Source organism: Epinephelus fuscoguttatus, linkage group LG20 (assembly GCF_011397635.1).
Source record: "Epinephelus fuscoguttatus linkage group LG20, E.fuscoguttatus.final_Chr_v1".
NCBI classification, from domain to species: Eukaryota; Metazoa; Chordata; class Actinopteri; order Perciformes; family Serranidae; genus Epinephelus; species Epinephelus fuscoguttatus.
Window position 1 is genome coordinate 22,175,339 of NC_064771.1, and position 25,878 is coordinate 22,201,216.

A 25,878-nucleotide genomic window follows, 5' to 3' on the forward strand; every position below is an offset into this window, starting at 1 on the left:
GAACTTAAATAGAGATTAATATGTGGAGTAAGTGTCCCAAGATCCTCTGTTAGAGACACCTGAAAGAGCCTGTCAGGACTGCTTGGCCCCCGCTGACCTTGATTCAAGCAGCGTTATGCATTCACACACCACTGATGCCCAAACTCTTCATACACAGGGAGCACCAACTGTCCTCCACAAAAGGGCAGCAAAATTAAAATGTAACGTGTGATCCCTCAGGCTTGAATCTTTCATGCTTTTTCAGTGAGTTTAGCAGCCTTAAAGGAATAATTTGAAAAGTCTATTCCTTTTTTTATGCACACTGATTATGTAATATATACAGTAGATATCATTTTCACAGCCAGCCATCTTTGTCTTCATACTGAACAAACAGCTCCAGGTTTCCATTTCTTATTCCAGGCTCAACACAATAAAGCACTCTACTGAAGAAGCAAAAATTACTGTAATTATTTAATTTAATGAGCAACTAAATATAATGTATTCTTTATATAACATCCTGCTATTGCCATTAGTTGTACAGTTAGTCCTAAAGTTGCTCCTACTTCAACAGTGTGAGTAAGAATTACTTAGAATACTGAGTTTTATCGCATTACCCAATCAATCTTATTGTATTTTACTATAATGAGGGCAACACTAGCATTTTTGAGTTGAACAGACTAAAATGCATCAATTTTCGGCCCTAACTGCACACCATCATCAGCAGCATTTTTCCAGCATCTGATTGGCTTAATTCACAACAAACAACAAATGATTGCCTCACATCGTTGGTTTGAATCTCGGTGATACAACATACACATTTTTAGGCTTTTAGTGTACTGAACTTAATTTCTCACTTGCAATCCTATTAGCATTTCACTCAAATAAATTATCTTTGATTGATTACTTAATTCTTTTAAGGGCAATCACTTGCCTCAAATATTTTAAGTACAATCAACTAATCCAGGTTTGCAGTGTTCTTATACCTGCTCTTTGTATTTTGCCGACTATAATCGGTGTGCATGTTCATACTGTTCATACATGTTCGTATATTTTACCCATTATTGTTTATCTTACTATATCTTACTACATAATGATGAAAACTCTGTCTGTGGGTATGTCTGTTCCACGTTTTTCTCCTCACTGACTTGGTCAATCCATGTGAAATTTGGCACAGTGGTAGAGGGTCATGGGAGGATGCGATTGAAGAAATATTACATCAATTGGCCAAAGGGGGGCGCTATAGCAACCGATTGAAATTGCAAACTTTGAATGGGCATATCTTATGGCCCGTATGTCGTAGAGACATGAAACTTTGCACAGAGATGCCTCTCCTCATGAGGAACAAATCTGCCTCAAAACTCATAACTTCCGGTTATATTGATTTTCCGCCATTTTGAATTTCTTTGAAAAACACTTAAAATCGATCTCTTCCTAGGAAGTTTGACCGATCTGCATGAAACTCGGCGAATATAATCTAGGGACCAGGTCTAGGTGTATAACATCTCAAGGGTTTCCCCGATCACCACGCAACTTTGTAGGCATATGACCACACATAATCTGAGGGGACCCCTCCATTATTGACCCCATCAAACAAAATGGGGACGCTAGAGAGCTAATTTCTTATCTAGGCCTAACCGCCAAATCAATTTTTACTAAACTTGGTAGATATGTAGAACAGGATGCCTCAAGGTGACTGGAGAAATTTAACTCTAATTGGCAACTGGGTGGCGCTATAACAACAGAAAAATGCTTAAAAATTTAAAGCATTGAATTTATTGTTCATTCATCATTACATTTTGGAAACTATCTCTGTTTATGTGGGTTTAAGCTCCTGGGATGCAGGTCTGTTTGTTAACCACTGCTGGTCCAAACTGTAATATCCTGACAGCTTTGAATTGTCTTTCAATTCAATTTAATGAAGCCCAATATCATAAATCACAATTTGCCTCAGAGGGATTTACAGCATACAACATCGCTCTGTCCTTGGACCCTCTCAGCGGATAAGGAAAAACTCCCCCAAAAAACCCTTTAACGGGGAAAAAAATTGTAGAAACCTCAGGATTTTCATCCAGATATTCATGGTCCTCAAAGATTTAATCCTAATGAATTTGGTCCGAATGACTTATGGCAGAGATATTCAACTAGCTAAGCCCGGGGGCCACCTATGCGAAATGACAGGACTAACTAATCTTTCTTTGAAATTCTATAATTTCATATTAACTGGTTTAGGATTAAATCACTCATCTTTGCCAAGAGACAAATCCAGTCGCTTGTTTAGTACTAATGTATGGTCCTCTACCTTCATTATAGCAATGATAACAAGGTAAATGTTTTGAATAACCACTCAGTCATGTTAGGTTTGGTTCCAGCTGCAACAATCAGTCCACAATTAATCAATTAATCAATGGCCAGAATCTGCAACTATTCTGACCATCAAATAACTGTTTTAGTCTTTTTTTTTTAAAGCAAAAAAGGCGAACATATGCTGGTTTGATACTTCTTAAATGTTAGAAATTTGATACTTTTTTTTTTTGCCATACATGATAAACTGAAAAGCTTTAGATTTTTGGACTGTTGGTAAGATAAGGCATACCATTTGACGACGTATCAAACAATGACTCATAGTTGTTTTGAACATGCGCTGAGGCTGCATGTCCAATATAGAAAATAAACACAAGTGACTGTGAACATGAAACCTACTTTATGTACTACACAAGCAGTGAGTATAAAATATGTCACTAGCAAATTCCAGCCGCTCGGTGCAGCCCCCTGTTGTGACCTGGTACCTGCCTGCAACCTGGCATCCAACTCCTGGGTCAACCAGCACCCTCAGCTCAGCTGCAGGTAACACAGAGGGAGGAGGAGAGAGCCTGTTAGCTAGAAAACAGACTCCTTACAGCATCACTGTGTCCAAAGGTACAGAGCAGAGAGACAAAGAGACAGATGAGGAAGTAAGGGTAGCGTAATGTGCTCGTGCCAGTGTCCTGCTTCCTTCAAGTTTCACAATTCACACAAAGAGGAATCATTGTCATTCCACCAGGTTCCTCCTGACAATATAAATGCAAATATGTATAAACGAACTCCATAGGAATAGGAGCCAAATGAATATGAATAGGGAGTTGTGATAAGGAGGAAAAAAAGCAACAGAACTAGCTGACTGGTTTCCTTTTAAGAACCCACTGGCGGATTTTAAAAGAATGGAAGCTGCAGAGATATACTGATCGGACTGATAAGAAGAAAAGCCTGCTTCAAGGCTGTTTTTGGACAAATGGGATGCAAAATATTAAATGTGTTGCAAATATGAGGACGCCTGGCTGCAAAATTAATCCAAAGATGAGCTTTAAATGACAATTCATAAGAAAGTTAGTCAAGTTTTAAAGGTTCTGTGTGTAACTTTTTCAGAAAATCCCTGTCATTAATGACACCTCTCTCTGAGGCTGTTAAGTGAACGGCGGTCAGCATCTTGTTGCTTGACCACCAGTGCTTGAACTCTGAAGCCATGAGCAAGCATGGGGCATCGTCCAAAACCATGACAAACAAGAGACTGACTGTGTTTGACAGTCATAATGTTCATATAAGGCTGGAAAATAAATTACAGTCATATTTAGAATAACGTTACTATCTGTAATCCATCCATCCATTTTCATCCGCTTATCTGGGGCCGGGTTGTGGGTCAGCAGGCCGAGCAAAGCACCCCAGATGTCCCTCTCCCCAGCAACACTTTCAAGCTCCTCCTGGGGGACCCCAAGACGTTCCCAGGCCAGATGAAATATGTAATCCCTCCAGCAAGCGTGCGCCAGCCAGATCAGCCCTGGAGTCTGGATGAATTAATGATCATTTATCACCCAAATATTTTGCTACCTTAGCTAGCTAGCAATTCATTCTCGTTAGCAAGCAAACTAACATTAGCTAAGTACGATATCACAATATATTTCACATGTCAATGCTTCCTCTAATGTTAGGATTTTGTTTCAGCATGGTGAGGCACTGAAATTATGATATGGACCACTGAATTTGATGGATTTAATGTTTATCAAACAAAAAATGAAACAAGAATTAGCTAGCTAGCACAAACCGCGGACTCTCCTCCTCACTCCCCACCGCTAGGATACTAGCGTTACTACCCCGGGACAGGAGTGGACAGCAGCTCAGACCTTAGCCGCTGTAGCAACTTGAATTCAACGAGCGGAAACCCGAGCCCTGGCGTACAGCGGGCTGGTGGCCAGTGGGTCTAACAGCATCAAAGTGTGCTGGTCCAGCAGGAACTTGAGGTGGTTGAGAGGGTGGCCCAGAATCCCAATTTGAGTTGCTACAGGGTGCTACGTGAAGGTCCGTCTCCACCAGGCCACCGCTGCAAAATGTGTAGCATGTGTGGACTCTGTTGTGGTGGGTGCTGCTCATTTGTCAGCATTAGCAGACTTCATTTCTTAGCTAACATTAGCTACTGTTGCACACTGTTAGCGCTGTAATGAGCTAAAGAGAGGCAAGGCACCCAGGAACACGCATAACGTCACATCCTTTGGATTTTCCTTTCCTTTACATAGAAGTCAGTCCACAGGCTGCTAGAGGTGACAGAGAAAGTCTGGGAAGGTCTCAGTTTTTGAATTAAGTTACCACTTGTTCACCCACTAGTAGGGCCATAACGGTACGTGTATTTGTGTCGAACCATTGGGTACGCGACTTTCGGTTCGGCACGACCCTGTACCGAATTATTGGGCGCAGGACATTATTTTATTTTATTATGTTTTATTTTAATTCCGTTTTTGCGAGCCGAACCATTTAAAATATCTAGTTCCCCGACGGACATAATTGAGGGACGGACTGAGTCCGACCGTAAATCTCCGCCTTCACTTTGTGCAGCGCATTCTCGCATTTTGACAACATGGCAAGTGAGCCTGACGAACCTGAAGACCCACCCACAAACCTTAAGTCCTCCGTTCGGGAACACTTTGCTTTCAGGGTAAAATACGAAGATGGAAATAAACAAGTGGACAAGACAAAAGCAGTGTACCGACACTGCAGAACAGCGGTCGAGTATGTACTTGGAAACACGTCTAACATGCTAACGCATCTAAAGCGACACCACCCGAGTTTGAACGTTAACCGGCACGACTAGAAAGAGCAATCTGGTGCAAACTATGATATCGTCGTTGTTTGAAAAGAAAGAGCGTTTCCCTGACCATTCTGATCGCGCTAAATAACCAACGCCATTGGAGTTGAGTAAAATTGTTTAAGCTGCACTTTAGATATTGAAGCATGTTGTTTACTGCACTTTAACAAAGTGGGAAAGCTAAGTAAGTTCCTAGTAAAACTGAATCTGAGCAGGCTTTAAAGCTGACCAGCTGCACTATACTTTTTATTTTATTTGAGTAAAATTGTTTAAGCAGAAATTTATATTTATATTTTTCATTCAAAAAATGTGTTAAAAAAACAGCAGGATTTTATTTTTCACTTTTATATTTCTATTTTCATTCAAACAATGTGAAAAAGCAGGATTTTATATATATTTGTTTCATTCAAAAATTGTGTAAAAAGCGTTAACTGCTGTGGTGGTATGTTTTAATAAGGTTACCAATAAGTAAAAGATATTTAATAGTTGTCTATTTTTTTCATTACTGTACCCAAAAAAAACGAACCGTTACTTGTATACCGAGGTACGTAGCGAACTGTTTTTGTGTACCGTTACAACCCTACCCACTAGTATAAAGTTACATACAGAACCTTTAAAGTATGAGTGTTGTTTAGAAAAGCTGACTATCAGCAAACATCAGGAGGGTCAGAGGGTGAAGTAAGATAATATTGATTCAACACTTTAGCATATAAAAATGCACCGCAGATTGATGTGATTTACATCTGCAGAAAACAGACAGGCAGATAAGAGCTGAGAGGTCAAAGGTGTTTTCCCCACCTTCCAGCAGTGAATTAAAAAGAAATCCAGACCTGTTTCTGGACTTTGGTTTTATCAGATGAAAGCACAAAGAAGGCTCAAGGGAAGAAACCAAAACGTTTTCCTCTGCATTACCAGCAGAAAGGACTGAACGAGTGTCTGACTTACAGTGGAGTTGAAGCGCAGGTGACAGATGTTACAGGAGATGATGGGTTTCTTCTTGGGTGGAGCCACGCCAAAAGTGTGGTTGATCACTGCCTTCTGCACTGGGTCCATCTGCGAGGTGAAACATACAAACACGCATAGATGAACACGAATGTCCTGTTTCAAGTTGGTGATACCTTTAGGTTTCAGAGAGAAGTGCAAGTGCAGTTTCCCCAGTTCAAGTCAGGCCTTTGGGTTCTCCGATGCACATCATCCCTCCTCTCTACACTACTGTGGTACTACCATCCTAATTTCCTGTCACTTTTTTCGTTGTCCCTGTCAATTATAGGCAACAATACCATAAAAGAATTTGTCATAATATTTAACTCATATTTTTTTCCACCAGTTTTAAGGTAGTTTCTTTAAAAGGACAGTTCACCACCGAAATCAAAAATACATATTTTAACTCTAACATGTAATGCTTTTTATCAATCTAGATTGCTTTGGTGTAGGTTGCCAAATGTTGGAGATATCGGCGTAGGCGTTGGCACTTTGCTTGTGGTGCTTATAGTTCCAAAAGCTACATTTGAAAAACTCAACAGCAAAGTCTCTTTCCAGAAGTCATGACCTGGTTACTCAAGATAATCCACAGACCTTGTTGTGAGCAGTTTCATGTAGGAACTATTTCCTTTCTACCAAATTACACCCTCCAACAGTATCACTGCGCAAAAGGAAGCGTGCATTACTCCTTTTTCTTTCCTTAATTTATTCAGAAAAATACACTGTCTAATTCTTTAAAAACTTGATGTAGCATCCATGTTTGACTTATGTAGACTAGATCTTAAACTCAAACTAATCTCCCTTCACCTTCATGTTCACACATGTTATAGAATATGATATATTATTACATTTTTAAAAATCCCAGGGCCTTCTAATCAAAGATAAAGGGAAGATAAAAGTCTATGCTGCTCCACTGGAAACAACACGACAACATTTAATTAATGAGACCATTAGGGTACACACACCAGGTTAAAACATGTCCTAACAGGTGCTGTGACAGGCGACACTTTGCCTAAAATGTTTGTTAAAAGACAAAAAACTGTTTTTGGATGAACAACCTGTACATGAGATAAAAATTAAATAATACATCATATCAAAATGAGTGTATAAATATGAAGGTGAAGGGAGATCAGTTTGACTTTAAGATCTAATCTACATGAGTCAAACATGGATGCCACATCATGCTATGTCTTTTAAAATATTAGACATTTACCGTGTTTATATTTGTCAGAATAAATGAGGGAAGGAAAAAGGAAATTACACTGTTGAATTCACACATTTTAAATAACCTTTGTCCTCACTTGATATTTTTAATTCCTATAGTGATAGTTGAGTCGTATTTTTAGCATCATGTGTCAGACAGGAATCTTTTCCCAGCCGCCCACATGCCTGATACATTTAGCGCATTCCTCTGACTTGTCTCATGAAGGGTTAAAGCTAAATGTGACTATGGAAGTGCTGCTTTATCATTTAGAGCCAGACCAAACATATGTGTGTGTGTGAGAAAGAGAGAAGTGTTATATTGGGGATGTCTCAATCATATTTTTACCCCCTGATCGAAGCCAAGTTATATTTATGAGTCTATTAATATTTTCCTATATAACAACATGGCTACTAAATGCGCATTCCATGCAAAATAAAGCTGTTTATGTGAGACACGCTTCACAGTTTAATAGTTCTGCTTCAGAGCTTTCCTTTAATAGATTTCTTTTTATAAATACATTGAGGCTAGGATTAAAATATTTTAATCTCAGACCATATTACTAGTCTTTTTCATATTTATTTATATTTTCTTTTAGCATTTTTCTTAGTAATGACAGCAAAGAGATGACAGGAAACAAGGGGAGTAGCATGCCACAGGGGCACCCCACTGAAGTTCAGTTTGATGCAACCAAAATGCTCTTCAATCTTTTCTTGAATTTGGAGGTTCTGTTTGGGACTGAATCACTATAGCCTCATACGTGATGAGTGTTTGCGAGAAATGTGGTATTGTATCCTACCGTGCTGAAATTGGGGAAGAGGCTGAGTGGCGAGGAGCTGTTGACCCTGAGCGGCAGGAAGTGCTCCAGCTGGGCATGAGTCTGCGGCGGTAGGGGTCGACCTGGCAGAGGCAGGGAGCCCAGGAGTGGGTGGACTTGGCTCTGGGAGAGGGCACCTACAGCAGGGGTGATCACATTTGAGAAAACACATCATTGTGACAACCATTTTCTCGCTTAATTCTCTGTCTCAAATGCATTTGTAGAGACACATTTCACCCTGTTTCATTTAAAACTGCACATCCTCACACACTCACAAGGATAAAGACAGACTTTAGCACACAGCATATTAGATCAAGACCCATTCCCACAGTGAATGATTCACTCAGTAAAGCTTTAATGACTTCAGTAATAGCGGGGGATAAATGATGAGAGGCTTTGTGTGGCCTTTTCCTGCTCTACAAGTCCATAGTTTATCCTGACAAATGTATCTGGCCTTTAAACGCAGCACTAGAGTGTAATTGTCTGGTTTCGTTCTTCCTCAGATGCTACAAAGTGGTCAGGCAAAAGGACTGCAAGGTTGTTTTAAGGCCTAAGGTGACCAATTTACTTCATTTTTATTGAAAGTCCCCCTCCACACGTTTTACTAATATTTTATTTGATGTGGTTTTCCCACATAACAGTTAGAAACTACAATTCCTGCCTCTGGGTTGTAAGACGCCATGAATCGGTCAAATTGTAGTCACAGTTTACATCCAAATCTGTCCAGACTCATATGTAGCCGTGTGTTGATACCTCATATATGGGTGTTGTTGCAAAGATGCTATACTTTCTAAAAGACGAAAGCTTCACGCACATCTTCAACCTGCTAGCAAAGATGATCAAGGCAATCGGCACAGGGCTGGAAATTAACTTTGTTGTTTCCAAAATCGACCAGCCACTCAATAGATTACCATTGTTCTTTTTTAGGCTGGTGAATGAAGCAAATTTAGCAGCCACTTGCAATTTTCACCAGCATTTGGCTGGTGGCTGGTGCTAATTTCCAACCCTGAATTAGTACCTGAGTACCTGACCAAATGTCTCCCCCTAGGACGAATAATTACCGCCAAAAAAGTGTTTTTGCAGAACATTATGATGTCCAAGTGAAGCTGATCTTTAACCTTTCAGATACAAAATGTCAACACTTCTTCATTATATTCTATCAGACATTTGTGCAAAATTTCGTCATAATTAGTGTATGAATTATTGAGTAACAAAGGACTTCTGGTGGCGATGCGCCATGGGTAACAGCTAAACAGGCAAGCTGCTGCTCCGTATGGTTAAACATTGTTATATCTAGCCAATCTTCATAACTGAACTATAAAACAAAGCCTGTCCAAGAGAGGTGCGCACATGAATAGGCAACTACGGAAACTTCAACAATCCTAGTACAAAAATGTTGCATTTGGACAAACTAGCTGACACTGCTAATAATAGCACTAGCAACCCAGCGGCTAGCACACAACAAAGATGAGGAGGATAACCCAGTGCTGTGCGGGTTTCTCAACATCAATCGCAACCTGGAAACAAAAATCTACAAGGTAATCAGGGACATAGCTGACGTAAAACGTTTGGTGGATTCTCTCAAAGCTGACGTGGCCGTGCTTTCAAGCAGCACTGATGAGACAGAACAGAGAATCTCTCAGCTGGAGGATGATAACGCCAGGCTTAATAGCACAGTGGCCAAAATGACTGACACCATCGCAAAACTCGGCGAAAGGCTACAGTATCAGGAGAACTACAGCAGAAGACAGTCAATCAGAATTAAGGGACTTATTGAGTAATGGCCAAAACATGTTTTGTGAGATCATATTGACATTAGACCACCAACTTCTGAACAGTTCATCCTTGACTCCCAGTGGACGTTTGTGCTTAATTTAAGGAAATTCTCAAATGTGTTTTAAAGAATGAGAAGGATGCAAGGTCATAGAGACCTTTAACCACCAAAATCTAATCACTTCATCCTCAAGTTCAAGTTGACGTTTGTGCCAAATTTGAAGAAAATCCCTTTAAGGCATTCTTGAGATATCATGCTCAAAAGAATGGTACAAACATACATAAGAACAGAGAAACAATCTCAAAACATAATACCTTGGGCCACGGCTGGCACTGGTGTGAAGGCTTGAAAAACTCTCAAAAGAAATTTGCTTGCAGAAAGTTTTGCTTTCTTCAGCGCATGGTTGACCAGTAAAAGAGCAGTGCACATCACAATGGCGTTAGCATCTTGTTAGCATCAGAGGAAAACATCTGATTCAGCCATACATGTTTGAGCCTCAGTCAGACCCACACTCAGACAAGGAGTCTGGTGTGCAACAAAATCAACAACTAGCAGATGCATCAGAGTGGTAAGTGTAGTGAGCATCTTTTATTTGTTTATGTTGTTTGTTAGCTCGTAAGCTAACTGGCAGTGGCTGAGAATGGGTTGGCTGACACTGTGTTCGTGGTTGTAAAATCTACAGTAGTATCTGCTACGATGGGGTTTTTGGTAGATGGTGGATCAAAGTTCCAGGGTTTGGTTTACATCTAAAATGCACAGACATTGCTACCTTCAGTGGAGGAATGCACAAACACCTCTCTGGTGACAAACTTCACACAGATACAAATCAGTATAGTCAAGGTCAACATTTCAAGGAACATAATCATGAGAAAAACACATTTTTTACTTAAGATATATCCAACTGCTGGCTTTTTGTTGCTTACCCATTTCCTGTCTTCCTGCATATATTACTTTACCTATGAAGTGTTTGTTTTGATGAGCCCTGCAGCAATTTTAACATCCACATTTTTGCTTTGAATCTCTTTCCACATGACCTCTCATCTCATCCTGCTTGATTTTGGTTGGCCTAAATGCTTTCAGACGGCTCTTGCTTCAAAGAGCAGCATGGCACTGACCTTTGTCTAGACCCAAAGTAAACATTGGTGCGCTCACATTAAAATTCACAGTGTCTTACATAAGCATGGTGATTATTGTAATGCCTGTATGTTGAAAGTCCTGAGGTTTTTTATGTTAGAAGGTCATGTGTAAATGACAGAATACAGCAGCAATGAATCGTGAACATGTGAACGTTGGTTTAAATTTAAGCATTGTTGTGTACAACAGGTGAGAACTGAATTTTTCAATGACAGTTCCTTTAAATATCTTTAAGATATTCAGCAATAGAAATTGTAACATTGGAGAAATTGCTGTTTTGTTTTTCATGTAGATTCAGGTATAAAGAAGTGACACTAGAAGCTTGAGCTTGTAGAGTACAAAAAAAGAGGTTCTTGACAGATTTTCCACATGTAATTTCAAATTATAACCATAACTATAAATAAGGGATTTATTTTCTGCCTTCATGTTGTTTGTGCATGCCAGTGTTGTAGTACTTGAGACCGGTCTTGGTCTCAACACCACTTTTTGAAGGTCTAAATTATGTCTCAGACTTGACCATAATTTTACTCGGCCTTGTCTTGGTCTCAGACAAAGTAGACTCTGGATTGTATTTCAAGACTGATCAAGGCCACAACTGTGGGGATATCAATAAATTTCCTGTGCAAAATAAAAAAGGAGCATTGACTAAAGATGGTGAGGTTGATGCCAGTTAATCAGTATTTGGTTGTATTTGCTAATAGACATCAGAGGAAAAATCCCCCACATAACATTAACCTCTGTAATGCCTTTTGATTTTTTTTATCAAGACATTTCTCATGGTACACTTAAAAATACGTACTGATACACAGGTCAAACCACAGTCTGCTGGGTGGTTCAAGTGAGATTGTCAAAAAAAAAATGGATTTCAGGCAGTTCATAAAGCGACAAAGCAGTGTTCTGAGTAAGTTATTAATAACCTACAGAAACGTGCAATAGTCCACCTTCCACCCTCTCTTACCCTCTCTGTGTCTCTTTCTCTTACACAGAAAGCAGCTTTATCATCAGCTGCTGTGCTCAGGCCCCCTGTTATTTGGCTTTCGACCAGGAAAATCTGTTGAAGTCTGACATATTTAAATCTCTGCAGTCTTATTGTCTGACAATCTCTCGCTCAACTTTCCCAGTGTTGGATTCTCCATCTTCTCATTCCAACCTATAGATTATGGCAAACCCAGTGGTGTCGTCACAGTTCGCACTTCAGGTCAAGGACAACCTGATATTTTTTGGCTCCAGCTGAGAACCATTTTTTCCAGTTCTGAACCAATTTATTTTTGGTCAAAATCAGGGCTGCCCCTGACCAAATTAGGGCCCTAAGCGAAATTTTATTATGTATATGACCGTACAACAACTTGCCATTTAACTTGACAACCTTTACTGGCAATAACAAATGTACTGTAGATACAGTAGTTTGGCTGTATGAGTCAAATAAAATAAAAAATTCAACCTGAAATAAATAAATAAATATTAAATAAAAATAACTTCAAACTGAAATAAATAAATAAACAAATCTGAGTCACAAATAGCCAACAATTACTCATCAAAAGAAATTAACTTCCACCACCTCAATCCTCCACCCTTGATTAAACACTGAAAATAAAAGAGGGAGACAGGTTTTTCCTATTTAATCTTATTTTGTTATATTTCTCCCTCTCCCCTCTCTGGAGGCATCCAATCTCCCTCAGCCCTCCGCCTCTCCCACCTTAATTAAACACTGAAAACAGAAATAAAATACAGAGACATTCTTTTCTATTTTCATCTTATTTAGCTATATTTCTCCCTCTCCCCTCTCTGGGAGCATCCGACCTCCCGCCCCACACATCCCCCCGAGGCTCGGCTCCCTCCGTGGAACCCACCCGCCCTCCCGTCCCCGCACACACTCCTGAGGCTCTTTTGGAAGACATGTCGACAGCTCTTCACCTGCTGCAGCTCTGCAAGTGCCTGCCAGCGCACCCCTCTGATTGTTCAGATGTCGAGTGCTGTCAATCATTGCAGCGACGCATGGGCGGTCAGGTCTCTTCTCTCCTTCCTCGAGCTGATTCTATGCACGCCTTACGGTAGCGCATATGCGCATCCATTGCGCATATGCGCAAATGCGTCCCCTCGCGCAAAATATGGTCCCCCATGGAAGATGAGGCCCTACGCACAGCGCGTGTTCTGTGTTTAGGGAGGGGCGGCCCTGGTCAAAATGCTGGAAATGGTTCAAATTTAGGACCAGGACGGAACCAGTTCCATGTTGGAAAAGAGGTATGAAACATACGGGGCGGCAGTAGCTCAGTCCATAGGGACTTGGGTTGGGAACCGGAGGGTCGCCTGTTCAAGTCCCCGTCCGGTCACAAAATATGGAGCGTGGACTGGTAGCTGGACAGGTGTCAGTTCACCTCCTGGGCACTGCCGAGGTGCCCCTGAGCAAGGCACCGAACCCCCCAACCACTCGGAGTGCCTGTCATGGGCAGCCCACTCTGACATCTCTCCACTTAGTGCATGTATAGGTCCAGTTTGTGCATGTGTATGTTCAGACCTGTGTGTAATTGACAGAGTGAAAAATTGAATTTCCCCTCAGGGATTAATAAAGTATATAAATTAAATTAAATTAAAAAATGATGACGAAAGGGGTGATTTAAGAGGAATCTTTATTTGTTTTCTGTGTGTTTTTATAGAAATGTGGATTCTTTAGATCAAATTGAGGAGTACCTATGGTTTGTATGGTTTTTTGTCATGCAGTGCGGAACTCATACTCGTCTAGTCATAGTCTTGAGTTGGTCTTGGTTAAGGTGGTCTTGACTACAACACTGGTGCAGACAGCACAACAAAGCACTACAGATGTATTGTGTTTCTTGAATGTCTGAGTGATAATAACTTGACTTCAAAACTCGTTTTCCACAGCCGATTATCTACAGAAAGGAAACTACTCAAAGTTGATTTTGAAGTGAACTCCTCGTTAATATTTTATGAAATATTTTTGAGGTAAAAACAGCAACAAAATGTGGGATGAGAAATCACTGCAAGTAGCAGTCTTTTCTTCCTGTATAATACAATATCGAGTGTTTTTCCTCCATCTGAAAGACAGCGCTTGACTTGATTTAAAATCTGTGGTAACCGAGGGTGGAGGGAGGTCTGGCCTTTGCGTGACGGAAAATGTCAAGAGGAGTTTGATGAGACAGCTGAAGGGAGCACTGGCTGGTAGGAGGAGCCCTCTGCATAGAAAAACTGAATGAAATTGACTGATGAAGCCAGAAGTATTAACATGCCAGATGACGGCTGGAGGATGAAGAGCGATGACTCACTAAGTTTGGATTTAGGAGAGATATGTGAGGAGATATCTGAAGAGAGTCTTGTAGCATATAGCATCAAACATAGATTATCATAAAGTGCTTTGTTTTTCTTTTAAATACTGCAAACAGTAATTACAGTCCGTCTCAGTACTGGAGTCTAATTATGTTACTTCACAGCACTGAAAAGCGCACCAACAAGAAAGCAATTTTCCCCAATTTTCTGCTTTTTTCACCTCTGGATTTGAGGTTTTATCTCTGGGGATAAAGCAGGTTTGAAAGTCCTTGAGCATTAACATGATTTTACTAATCTGGTCCCTTATTCAGCATGCTTCTTAAAGCCTGAGCGGAGCAGAGAGACATAACAGAGGAAGCGGAAGGGAAAAGAAAAACAACATTTGCTGATTCAAAGCATGCTCAAAGAAACTGTATCTGCAGAGGGAACACTTAATGCTGGCACATGATTTTAGGAGTCACATAAGAAAAGGTTACAAGAGAGATCAAACATGTTGTTCCGTGCAGGTGAGCCGGTGTTTACTATAGGCAACAACGAATAGAGCAGTGGATGTAACAAACCACAGTGTGTCTCGTTTTATCATCGCCTGCAGTTACAAATGCCTCAGGGTACTTTTTTCTGGCAGTCAGTTCATCCAAAGCCTGCCAGAATTAGTTTTAAATCTGATTCAAGCTAATCCAAGCAGAAGCCTTATATGGAAGTGAAATATGAAAATATATTTTGGAAATCAGACGAAGAGTCCACAGGCATGCTAGCAGCTGTGAAATTGTATGTAGGTAGTGTTTTGAGCTAAACTCTAATACCACAGGCACAGTTTGTGTTGGTTCAGGGGGCTCACTGAACCCTCTGCTGGTTGCAGCCAAAAGTGCACATAAGGATTTACACATTTTCTATATATTTTTTATAACACATAAGTAATAAGTTGAATAACTGCTTTGCAGCAGTGATGTGGGTAGATGTTGTGTTTTGGTGGTGTTGGATCTTAGCACAGCTTTCGATACTGTGGATCACAGTATCATGATTGAAAGGCTCAGACAGTGGGTGGGTGTCTCTGGGAGTACCCTTGAGTAATTTTGCTCCTACTTTCAGAAGGAAGTTTCTCTGTGTCTCTTGGTCCTTTCAGCTCTGATACTGCTGCTGGTCCCTGCGGTGTACCTCAGGGCTCTGTCTTAGGTCCTATATTATTTGCTTTAAACTTGCTTTTACTAGGTTGCATTATTAGCCAGTTCACAGGTACATCATATCACTGTTATGCTGATGACATTCAACTGTATGTCTCATTTAAGCTTGATTACACAGACAAATATGCTGTTCTTCACAACTGTTTAATTGCCATCAAGGATTGTATGTCAAACACCTACTTACAATTAAACACAGAAAAGACGGAGGTTCTGATAATTGAGAGTATTTGGTCCCTTTTGTCAGCCATACAGTCAAATTTTAGGAATCTTGGTGTTATTTTTGATCAGACCATGCATTATGATCATCATATCAAATCATTGACCTATTACTACATTACCTAACTATTTTATATTTTGATTGCTTGATTGTATTTTGTGAAGCACTTTGAGAATTTAATTTCTGTGAATGGTGCTATTTCGAATAAATGTTTATATTATTATAATATTTATTATTATTATTATTACCATTATACAGGGATTTGGACAATTCTAATAGTTTATTAACATACAAAACGTCCCCCTCACGGTAAGAAACACAGCAAGACATTCAGTGTGGAACTTATCATTATTGATGTGTTTTACAATGTCTCCAAAAAGTCATCCCAGTTTATGGCTGGATTAAAATGTTTCTGAAAGAGATACCATCACACCCAAGCCCTCGTTAGAGCACAGTGGTTAGCTTCTGGGCAAAGAAAAGAGGAAGTGTCTTGCAGCGTTTGAGAGACTATTAATGTCAGTAATAGTAATAATAGTAATAATAGTAATATAGTGTCCAATTTGTCAGATTTCCTGTTTCCTGTCAGTCCTGTTAAACGCTTGGTGGTGAGAAAGACTCATGCACACAGCTCAGCTGGAAAATCTCTGGTTCAGCGACACAGTAAGCAGTTTATTTTCAGATAACTTCACATTTATGTCAGTAACCTTACATTTACTTTTCCCTTGCACGATAAGGCAACTGCATGAGACATTCCTCTTGTCCAAACACAGAGTTTATTTGGCCAGCAAGCCAGTGTTTATGATGAGCCATGACGCTAATAACTGAGATTTCTATCTGATTTACTGTTAGTTTTTTGTTTTTGTTTTTTTGGAGGGGGATTTTTGCCTTTATTAGACAGGACAGTCTCAAGCATGAAAGGGGGAGAGAGAGGGGATGACATGCGGCAATAGGCCACAGGCTGGAATCAAACTGACAGCCGCTGCAGCAAGGACAATGCCTTTGTTCATGGGACGCCCGCTCTAACCTCTGTTGGGTTTTGCAGTTTGTGTGAGTTTGGATTCAAGTGCAATTCTCACAGTATTCCATCACTCATTGGGCATATTAGTTGGGATTTAAAAAAGCAACTGCTGATATTCTAGTTATTTATTTCATGTAAACGAAGCCCCTGATGTACACATTAAATTTCCTCTAGATTTCTTATTGTGAACACTCAAACTTAAAGTTGAAACTGCACCTATGACTAATACATCATCCACCCAGTTTGTATTTTCTGCTCCCCCAAGTTTAAGTTTTATGTGTCCTAAAGAAAAACATCAAAAACAATAAAAATATTTTGGCAGAGACACAAGTGTCATAGAGACGACAGTAAAGAAGCACCTTCTTTAAAGCTTCCCCCATAAAGTATTTGGAGGGGATCCAGTCTCTTTTCCCACTGCACAAACAGCATTCAAACATGGTTCTGTTATTTCAGAACCATAGACAGTGCTGTTTGTTGTGTGTCATCAGGAGATTTATTTATTAGTTTTGATCCTCACAGCATGCTGTACACCGTGTGATATCACAAAAGGGTAAAACCCTGTAAGAGTGTGAGAGAGCTGCATGAAAGACAAAGAAAGACAGACAAAGCTGTCTAATCTTCTTTTTCAAATTAATGACCCTGATGCTGCTGGCTATTATTCTGTTGAAGGTTACGGCTTTCATTTAATGTAACACCAGACCAATTTTAGCTGGTGATCTAGAAACCTACCCCAAATATTACTATTTCATATTATGGCCATGATGCACAAACACATAGAAAAAGTAAGGTAGGGAATTATTCACATAGAAATAGGTGTAGCTGGATGATTACCTACTGTTTTACTATATAAAAGATTTGCCCCCTCGCCATTTTTAACTGCCCCCTCAGTCACTTCTTCTTGGCACCAGGCCTGATACATCAGTATGCTAATATGCTCACATTGACAATGCTAACAAGCTAATGTTAAGCACGTATAATGTTTACCATGTTTACCATCTTAATTTGTGATTAGTGTTGTATTTATATGGTCAAAAACCGAACGATTGGACAAATCAAAATGTTCATCTCCTGATGGTACCAGATGGAAGTAAAGTCATCACCAAAGGTATTATTCATCCTGAGGGGTGGTGAATGTCTGCACCAAATTTTATGGGAATCTGACTGGTTTCGTTTTAACTCATGTATTATCTATGAGTCTGTTTTGACCCTTCAATAAGCCCCGCCCCGCCCCGCCTCTTCGTTGTTAGCTGCTGATGGTCAGTTAAGCTTTTGGAGCTAGCATGGAGCCTACTGTCTCTAACTGCACTGTTGGAAAAACAAAAAAGTAATTCCAGAGAGAAGCAGACAGAGGGGTCTACAGTCTGTGTTTGAAGGATATATCCAGGATGTCAAACTGACTCAGCAGCAACAACAGCTATAAAGAAAGAAGCTAAAGCCTAAAGTCACAGATCACAGTGTAAAGGTGAAAAACTACATCACCTAAAGATGGAGAGGACAGTTCACTAAAGGAAAACTTTGCTAATGTTCACCCTGCTTTGAAAGAAGAGTGTTTGGTTTTCCCGGAGCTCCCTGCCCATCTGCCAGAGGTCCAGGTGCTGGCGGCACAGGTTGACACCAAACACTGTTCATCTGCACACACTGTGATGACACACAGCTGGTTGAATATCAGCAAAGTTTCCCTGCTTCCCTTCACTGGTTCCTGTACAGCAGGGTCGGCCTTTGTTTCACTGTTATAATCATTAAAAAGCAAAAGCAGCATGTGTATACATTTAGTAGGCTATATCTTCAGTAGCTAGCTAGCTAACCCTACACTTTTCAGGGTTTGATTTTGGTTTTGGAACAGGGGAGAAACGTATATCTTTTTCCAACCTCTCCAGGTAACGAGTATCATTAATACACAATGTGCCCCAGGCACAACATTTAGCTCCAAATCCACAAAACCCAAATCTGACACAATTGCATGAGAGTCTGTGGAGCCCAGCTGCGTAGCTGTCAAACCCTTGCGGAAGGTGGCCAATGCTACGCTTGTTGTGTTTAAAGGGCGGGACTTAGCGAACAGTCAGGCGTGTTTACTGTCATGTTTACATGTCTAATGTTTTATCTTTACACTATACACATAGTGTTTGTGGCTGCAATTTTCGTGGTAGCTCATGCATTGTGCAGAACATTGTGCTTTCTCCTGGAATGAAATATTCTATATTAGGGATGAGTGAGTACACCATTATCTGTATCTATGTCTGTATCTGTTCACCAACTAAATTATCTGTATCTGTACTCGAATGGGCGGAAATTGTGCCAGAAGTGGGTGGAGCTAACGTCAGAGGTGGGTTGGGCCTAATCAGAAGTTATTTTAAGCCTGAAATTTATATGGTTTAATCAGAAGTTGCAATATCTATTACCTAGGAGACAAGTATTTACAGAACAGCCTCAAAATTGAGTTTAATAGATTACAAATATCTACCCAAATGAGGATTTTCCTTTCTCATGGGTACAGATAATGACACATTTTGCTTGTATAATACTCATAAAAAGCACAATATCTGTACGGGATAGTCATTTCATCTGAGTATTAGGCTCAACCCTATTCTATATATTATTTGACTGACTTATTTTTATAATGGTGTCATGCTTTATCAATATGTCCAGCCCAAACAGGCTTACAAGACACCATTATTTAGATGTAATATATAGTTTCGCTTTGCTTTGCTTTGCTTTGCTTTGCTTTGCCACAGGAAAAGTCAGGGGATGACCACAGTCATTGGGATTCACCATCTGGGCACCATGAATGTCTGTACAACATTTCATGATAATCTGTCCAATATCTGTTGAGATATTTCAGCTCGGACCAAAGTAGTGGACGAACTGACCAATTGTCATTACCTTCCCTTCAGCCACACTGCTAGCTGGCTAAACGATATTCACAAAAATAATCAGTGTAATAATAGTGTATCTGTCAAATTAAAATTTTACACTACTACACTACAAAAGATGAACCACTAAAATACTTATTCCCTCAGCTGGTCAATAGACTGACCAACCAACCAGAGCACCAGTGAGGAATTAACCACAGAGCAGTGCTGCGTCACAATCTCAAACCAGAGACACAAGACTGAACAAACTGAAACTGTCTGTCTGGAACACTGAATAGCAAACACAAAGAAAAGTGAATTTCTATCTGATTCAAAGCCATGAATAGAAATTGGCAGTTATGTCTCCGTCGCTACAGAGAAGTGACGGATATGACCAAAAATACAGCCAGAATCATCTCAGTCAAAACACCAGAGGAAGGACAAACAAGTCCTGGCTATCAAAAGAGAAAACACTTCAGGCAGGTTTGGAAGTCCAAGATAGAGGTGTGAGAAATGATGAAGGTGTGAAGAAATTCTGACTCAAAAATCTGTAATTTTGGAGACGGACAGTTAGAATAACGTCACCTGAAAAACATCCAAAATGGGGGACAGCCAAAAGTAACTTCTAATTGACCTAATAAAGCTGTGTGTTTACTAACGTTATCACATCTTAATCTTTAGCAAATATACATTATGTGGCTTGTCTTGCTTTAGCCCTGTTTGTTCAGTGATTTACAGGCACTCGAGCACACCATGTACTCTTTAGATTAGCATTTGAAATGATTAAAGCTGATTAGTGCTGTTTATTTGATCCTGCATGTGTAATGTGCCCCCACAGATCTCTGTGGAAAACACATGCACAAAAACACACAGAGGTAACGTGTCTACTGATTTGATTTTGTTTTTGATGAATTCCAATTTCATCTAAATGCTCCACCAGGACCGTTCGTGTACCGCTGGTGCCAATAAAGTGTATTGAATGGCGTTACACTGGATCGAGAGCAAATGACAGAGTAGCGAGAAATGAGAGAAAGTGAAGGAGAGACGGAGAGAGACAACCACGGGTGGATGAGAGAGTGTTTTTTTTCCCTCCACTAGGCCGATGCGCTTAATCTGCCTGTCAGTATGACTTTTGGGGACATTGATTCCCTCTCCTACACAAATCTGAAATTGATCTCATTAATCTCCCACGCATATATTCACAAAACACAGCAGGGCGAGACGTTTAATTAACTGCGTTTTGCGCTGAACAAACTACAAACTGACATCATCGGTAAGAATTTATACAACATCAGGCACTGTCCCTTTCAAGTTACACGTCTTGTTTGCATCCAGAAAGTGTCACAAAAGCTTCACTGCAGCAACTTTGACAGCATGGACTAAAGCTGTGGTTATATTAGTTTCATCCAATCATGCTGAGAATGTGTTAACCAGAAAGGCCTTGATTAGTTTTTAAAAATAGTCACACATCACATTGGAACTTCATGACCTTGAACTTGTGAACTCAATTACTGTGCCAGTAACCTTAGATAAAAAGGATGAGTAGAGGGATGTAGTTAACCGTTAAAGACAGGAAATAACCTCACATACAAGAGGGGGAAAACAGCAAATCTACCATTAATGTATTCAATTATGCTGATTTAAGACGCTGTGTGTGTTATTGTATATATACATATTATACTCATACCATTGGAAATGCTAACCTTGGAAGTGGCTGGAAATATTCCCATTACTTTGATTTTGTCGGAAGGAAAGATGACAAGAACACTGTTGCAGCTAGTCGGACTAAAGTTCTTTTCACTGCAAAAAATACATCCTCAAACCTCTGGTCTGAAACACCTCAGCTACTACAACTGACAACACAGCAACGTGAAGCTCCAGGAAATGCACCCCACCAAAGGTGAGCCCTAAGCGGCCACGGAGGTGCAGCCTTACACTGGCTAAACAACCAAAACTGGAAATTACCCATGAGCCGCTGCAGCTACAAACAAGAGATGAAGCTTGTGGTTGGATATGTGGTGGATGAAATGTTGCTCCACTGGTCACAGGCAACTGAAGACCCCTAGGTAAATAATAAAAAATTGCACACTATCCAGCCTTAGCTACACTTACCAGCAATTATCCTGACATTAACACAGAGGCACACATCAGAATTTTTGGGCAATACATAATTACCGATTTCATGGGGTGTAACGAACAGGTAATATGACCAGTAGAGTAACGAATTAGTGTTGGCGGGTAGTAATGTTAAACTAATAGTAATGAGGAACAAGTAATACGTTAGAAGCATGAGCCTCTGCACAGTGACAGACTTTCGTCAGCAACTAAGCCAGTTAGTTAAATAATATAATAACGTATATCACAAACAGGATCAATGGCAAGAGGCAACCCGGACTGAGGCCAACACCCACCAAGAATTCATGGTCAGGATCTCAAGATGCAGTCAAGGGGAAGAAGAGATCCTGTTTGGGGACCTCAGAATTGCATCTTTGCTTTTTGCAGATGATGTGGTTCTGTTGGCTTCATCACATCGTGACCTCCAGCATGCCTTGCAGCCGAGTGTGAAGTGGTCAGGATGAGAGTCAGCACCTCCAAATCTGAGGCCATGGTTCTCTGCCGGAAATCGGTGGACTGCCCCCTCTGGGTTGGGGGAGAGTTACTGCCTAGAGTGAGGGAGTTTAAGTATCTCTGAGTCTTGTTCACAGTTGAGGGGTGAGTGTGAGATGGAGCAGTGGTTTGGTGTGACGTCAGTAGTGATGCGGGCGCTGCGCCGACCTATCTTGGAAACTTTTGATTTACTGGTCCATCTATATCCCAACCTTCACCTATGGTCGTGAGCTCTGGGTAGTGACCAAAAAAATGAGGTCATGGATACAAGTGGCCAAAATGAGTTTCCTCCGTGGGGTGTCTGGGCTCAGCCTTAAAGATAGGGTAAGGAGCTCGGACATCCGGAGGGAGCTCGGAGTAGAGCCGCTGCTCCTTTGTGTTGAAAGGAGTCAGTTGAGGTGGTTCGGCATCTGATCAGGATGCCTCCTAGTTAGAGACGTTCGGGGCACGTCCCACTAGTAGGAGGCCCCAGGGCAGACCCAGAACACGCTGGAGGGATTACATATCTCATCTGGCCTGGGAACACCTTGGGGTCCCCCAGGAGGAGCTGGGAAATGCTGCTGGGGAAAAGGACGTCTGGGGTGCTTTGCATGGCCTGCTGCCGCCACAACCCGGGCCTGGATTTGCAGATAGATGGATGGATACATAAATCTATGATACATGTTGAAGACACATGTAAATAAAGAAACAGAATTATCCTGAATTGTATGTAAGATTAGGAAAAATCTTAAATGAGACTGTAACATAATTGCTTTGGCTGCTGAGTTTATATATTTGTTGGTTCCTAATTCAAAGTGGTTTTTTAATTTTGATGTTAACAGTAAATACTTTCAGGGATGAGGACTAAATGACGTATCTGGCAAACATAAGACTATCTGGGGTGACATTAGCTGGAGCTGTTGGAGTGTTAAGTTCCCAAAGTCTAATAAAGACCAGAGCAGAGCTGCTAATGTTACCCTAACCTCTGATAACATCCAGAACTCACTTCCACATAGTGGGGAAATAATACACAGCTGTCACGGATAGTCATGTGTTTATTTAGTTAATGATATTCTCCCTGGGCTTAGCAGAAACCAGCACTTACTGCTGTGGGTAAGCCAGTTTGCCGGACTTGCTAACAGCTGCAGGTTAGAGCAGACAAACACACTATTTGATCCATTACACTTTGCTCTCGGCGGGGGTTTAGCAAACAGTCAATTGAGCTGGGATCGTGTCACTTTCGATTTTCCTCTCCTTTCTTGCTACTATAAAAGTAATTCCACATCTTAAAAAAGGAGCCAGTTCCTGCTCGCTCTAATCTGTATTCACTTTCTTTTTCTATGCAGGAAGATAGCTTCTTCGTGGAGGCTGGGAGTGTAGGTCACAGCAGCCAACCTCCCCGCATTGAGAAGGGATAAAAGATTATGAGCTGGAGAAATTATAGCACCTTGAAAAAAACTGGGGGAAAAGCTTAATCTCTATTATTTCCAGGATTAGTCTCTGGGTGACTCAACATCACAGCAATCACAGAGGGAAGGAAATGGCATCTTTTCATGAAGGGTGGAAAAAAGGGGGGATGAGAGGCTTTCATAGCGGCGAATCAGAGCGAAAGCATCAGAGGAAGGGCTGCTTCGGTTCCTTTCATGGTGAATGCATTTCTCGGGATCATCTGTCTGAGCCAGGCTCTCTGTCTTCAGTCTGAACCAACATGGCGGTGTGGAGGCACGCTCTCATTCCTGACGCCTACCAACCTCCCCTGATGAGCGTCTGCTGTTTGGTGTTAATGCTTCTGACATTAACAGCTGAATTAGGGTTGTTTCTTCATTTCACTCAATTTAATGTGGCAAGGCATTAAAATATTTTGCTGTAATATCACGATCAAAACATGTTTAATGAATTATGCAACTCTTCTAATCTCTTCTCAGCCATTTAAGGAACACTTAACATTTGGTTCAGCTGAAAGTGAAAAATCATCATATTTGCAGATGTTCTCCTGCACAGTGAGGCTATTGCTTCTAATAATTTAGTACTATTTATTATTTTCTGTAAAATAAACTGCTAATAAATGCATGAAGGTGTTCATAAATAAATATACAACATTTATTTTATTTTTTTAACTTTTCCTTTGTGTTGAATGTTACCATATTCTGTTTTAATATTACCTCTACAGTATATTGTGTCAAGCTCCACTCATCTGCAGATTGGAGTGGGTTTGGGGAAGAGGGAGGAACAACTGTAAAATAAAAACTAGAAAAGTGCACTCAGTAGAGTGCAGATCTCTGCCAGGCGACCGCTCAAGCTGATCACAGCCTCTCTATACAATTCTTGTAAGTCCAGCAGACACACTGCAGTGCATTTCAGAAGACCCCGGAAACTAATAAAAACACACACCTCGTCTATTTTTGACAAAGTCAGTGCGTGTTGCGCAGAGCAGATTGATTTCTCCCGCTAACAGGTACTGTATGTGGCATATAGATACGATATAATTATGAGGATGTATTTTTAATAACCAAAACACAGCCATAAATATTTGATCCATGTCGTTCTTAACTGGACTTTTAACAGTATTAACTTTGTCTGTTGGCTGTAGGCACAGCAAGGTATGAAATAAAATCAATAAACACAATTAAATGGACAAAACAAAACACATAGCCTACTTACTTACAGTTTTTGAGCCAAGATAAAGGCTAAAATGTGGCCTACAACAGATGAGGTGAGGCTTGCTGCTTTTAGCCGACGATTTCTGAAAAACTCGTAGCCCCTACCAGCCAGATGAAAGATGCCCAACGTGAAAGAAACGTGGCGATACTTTTGGTAACGGCTCTCAAATGGTGGCCCGATGTTGCACAGTGAGAGAGGTTCAAAAATGGCTGTTGCCACGATCTTGCAATCAAAGACAGCTTGGGATAAAATTCTGAGCGTCTCAAATTTGGGATGACCATCTCACTGTGTGACTGCTGTTATGACCTATGTCTACTGACTAACCAATGGAAATGCAGCATGATATGATGCACTGGTGCTAAACTCAAACAAACAGTTGGAGAGTAGCTCGCCATGGAGGTAAAACACGCTAAAAGAAATGCGTGTATGATGTGTCCTCCAGCTCTTACCATGACCACGTAAAGAAGGACGAAACGCAGAGAGAAATAGCTTAAAGCTTAAGAGAAGTGAAGAGTTAGCAATTAATGACGATATAAAACAGTCAATTCAACAAGCCTGAATCACAGCAACCACCAGAGGTCCTTGAGCATACAGTCATACATCTGCACGCAAAATATTAGGCTGATTGGTCCAGTAGTTTGTGATATCAGCTGTAAAGAGAGACACACACATGATCCCCTCCAGGCTTATGAGTGGCAGAGACAACTAAACTAACATCTCATATAAGTAAAATCTGAATGTAATGACATGTAATGTTTTAAGATTTATCTTCTGAGCAAAAATATCAAACCCACCCACCCAACAGACGGCTGTAATAATAATAGAGCTATTTCACAAATATAATTTTCATCTCACCAAAAAGGTCACAGTTATAGAGACTATTTATTTATTTGTTGTAAGCTTCTCATAAAATGCTCCAGTGCGCCAGACTTGTGTTGAGCTAAAACTAAATTCACATCAGGTCAAATATGTTTTGGGGGTTTTTGTACGTCCTCCCTTTTGGAAACCACGAGTCTGGTAATGTGTTTATATAATATCTGGTGTGGACATCAGGGCATCAACACATCATAAATCTGAATCTCAGTCTA

General features: G+C 40.5%; 1 protein-coding gene across 3 annotated transcripts in view; it reads right to left on the reverse strand.

The window, feature by feature from the left end:
* The window catches only part of LOC125881214 (zinc finger protein 385C-like), a 142,666-nt gene that overhangs the window by 14,302 nt on the left and 102,486 nt on the right, over nt 1–25,878 (reverse strand). For all 3 annotated transcript variants that reach the window (XM_049564273.1, XM_049564272.1, XM_049564274.1), the window contains 2 exons: nt 8,071–8,225; nt 6,035–6,142 (listed from right to left, as the gene is read on the reverse strand). In XM_049564273.1, coding sequence (XP_049420230.1) covers nt 6,035–6,142; nt 8,071–8,225 — 263 coding nt within the window. The remainder of the gene's footprint in view (nt 1–6,034; nt 6,143–8,070; nt 8,226–25,878) is intronic.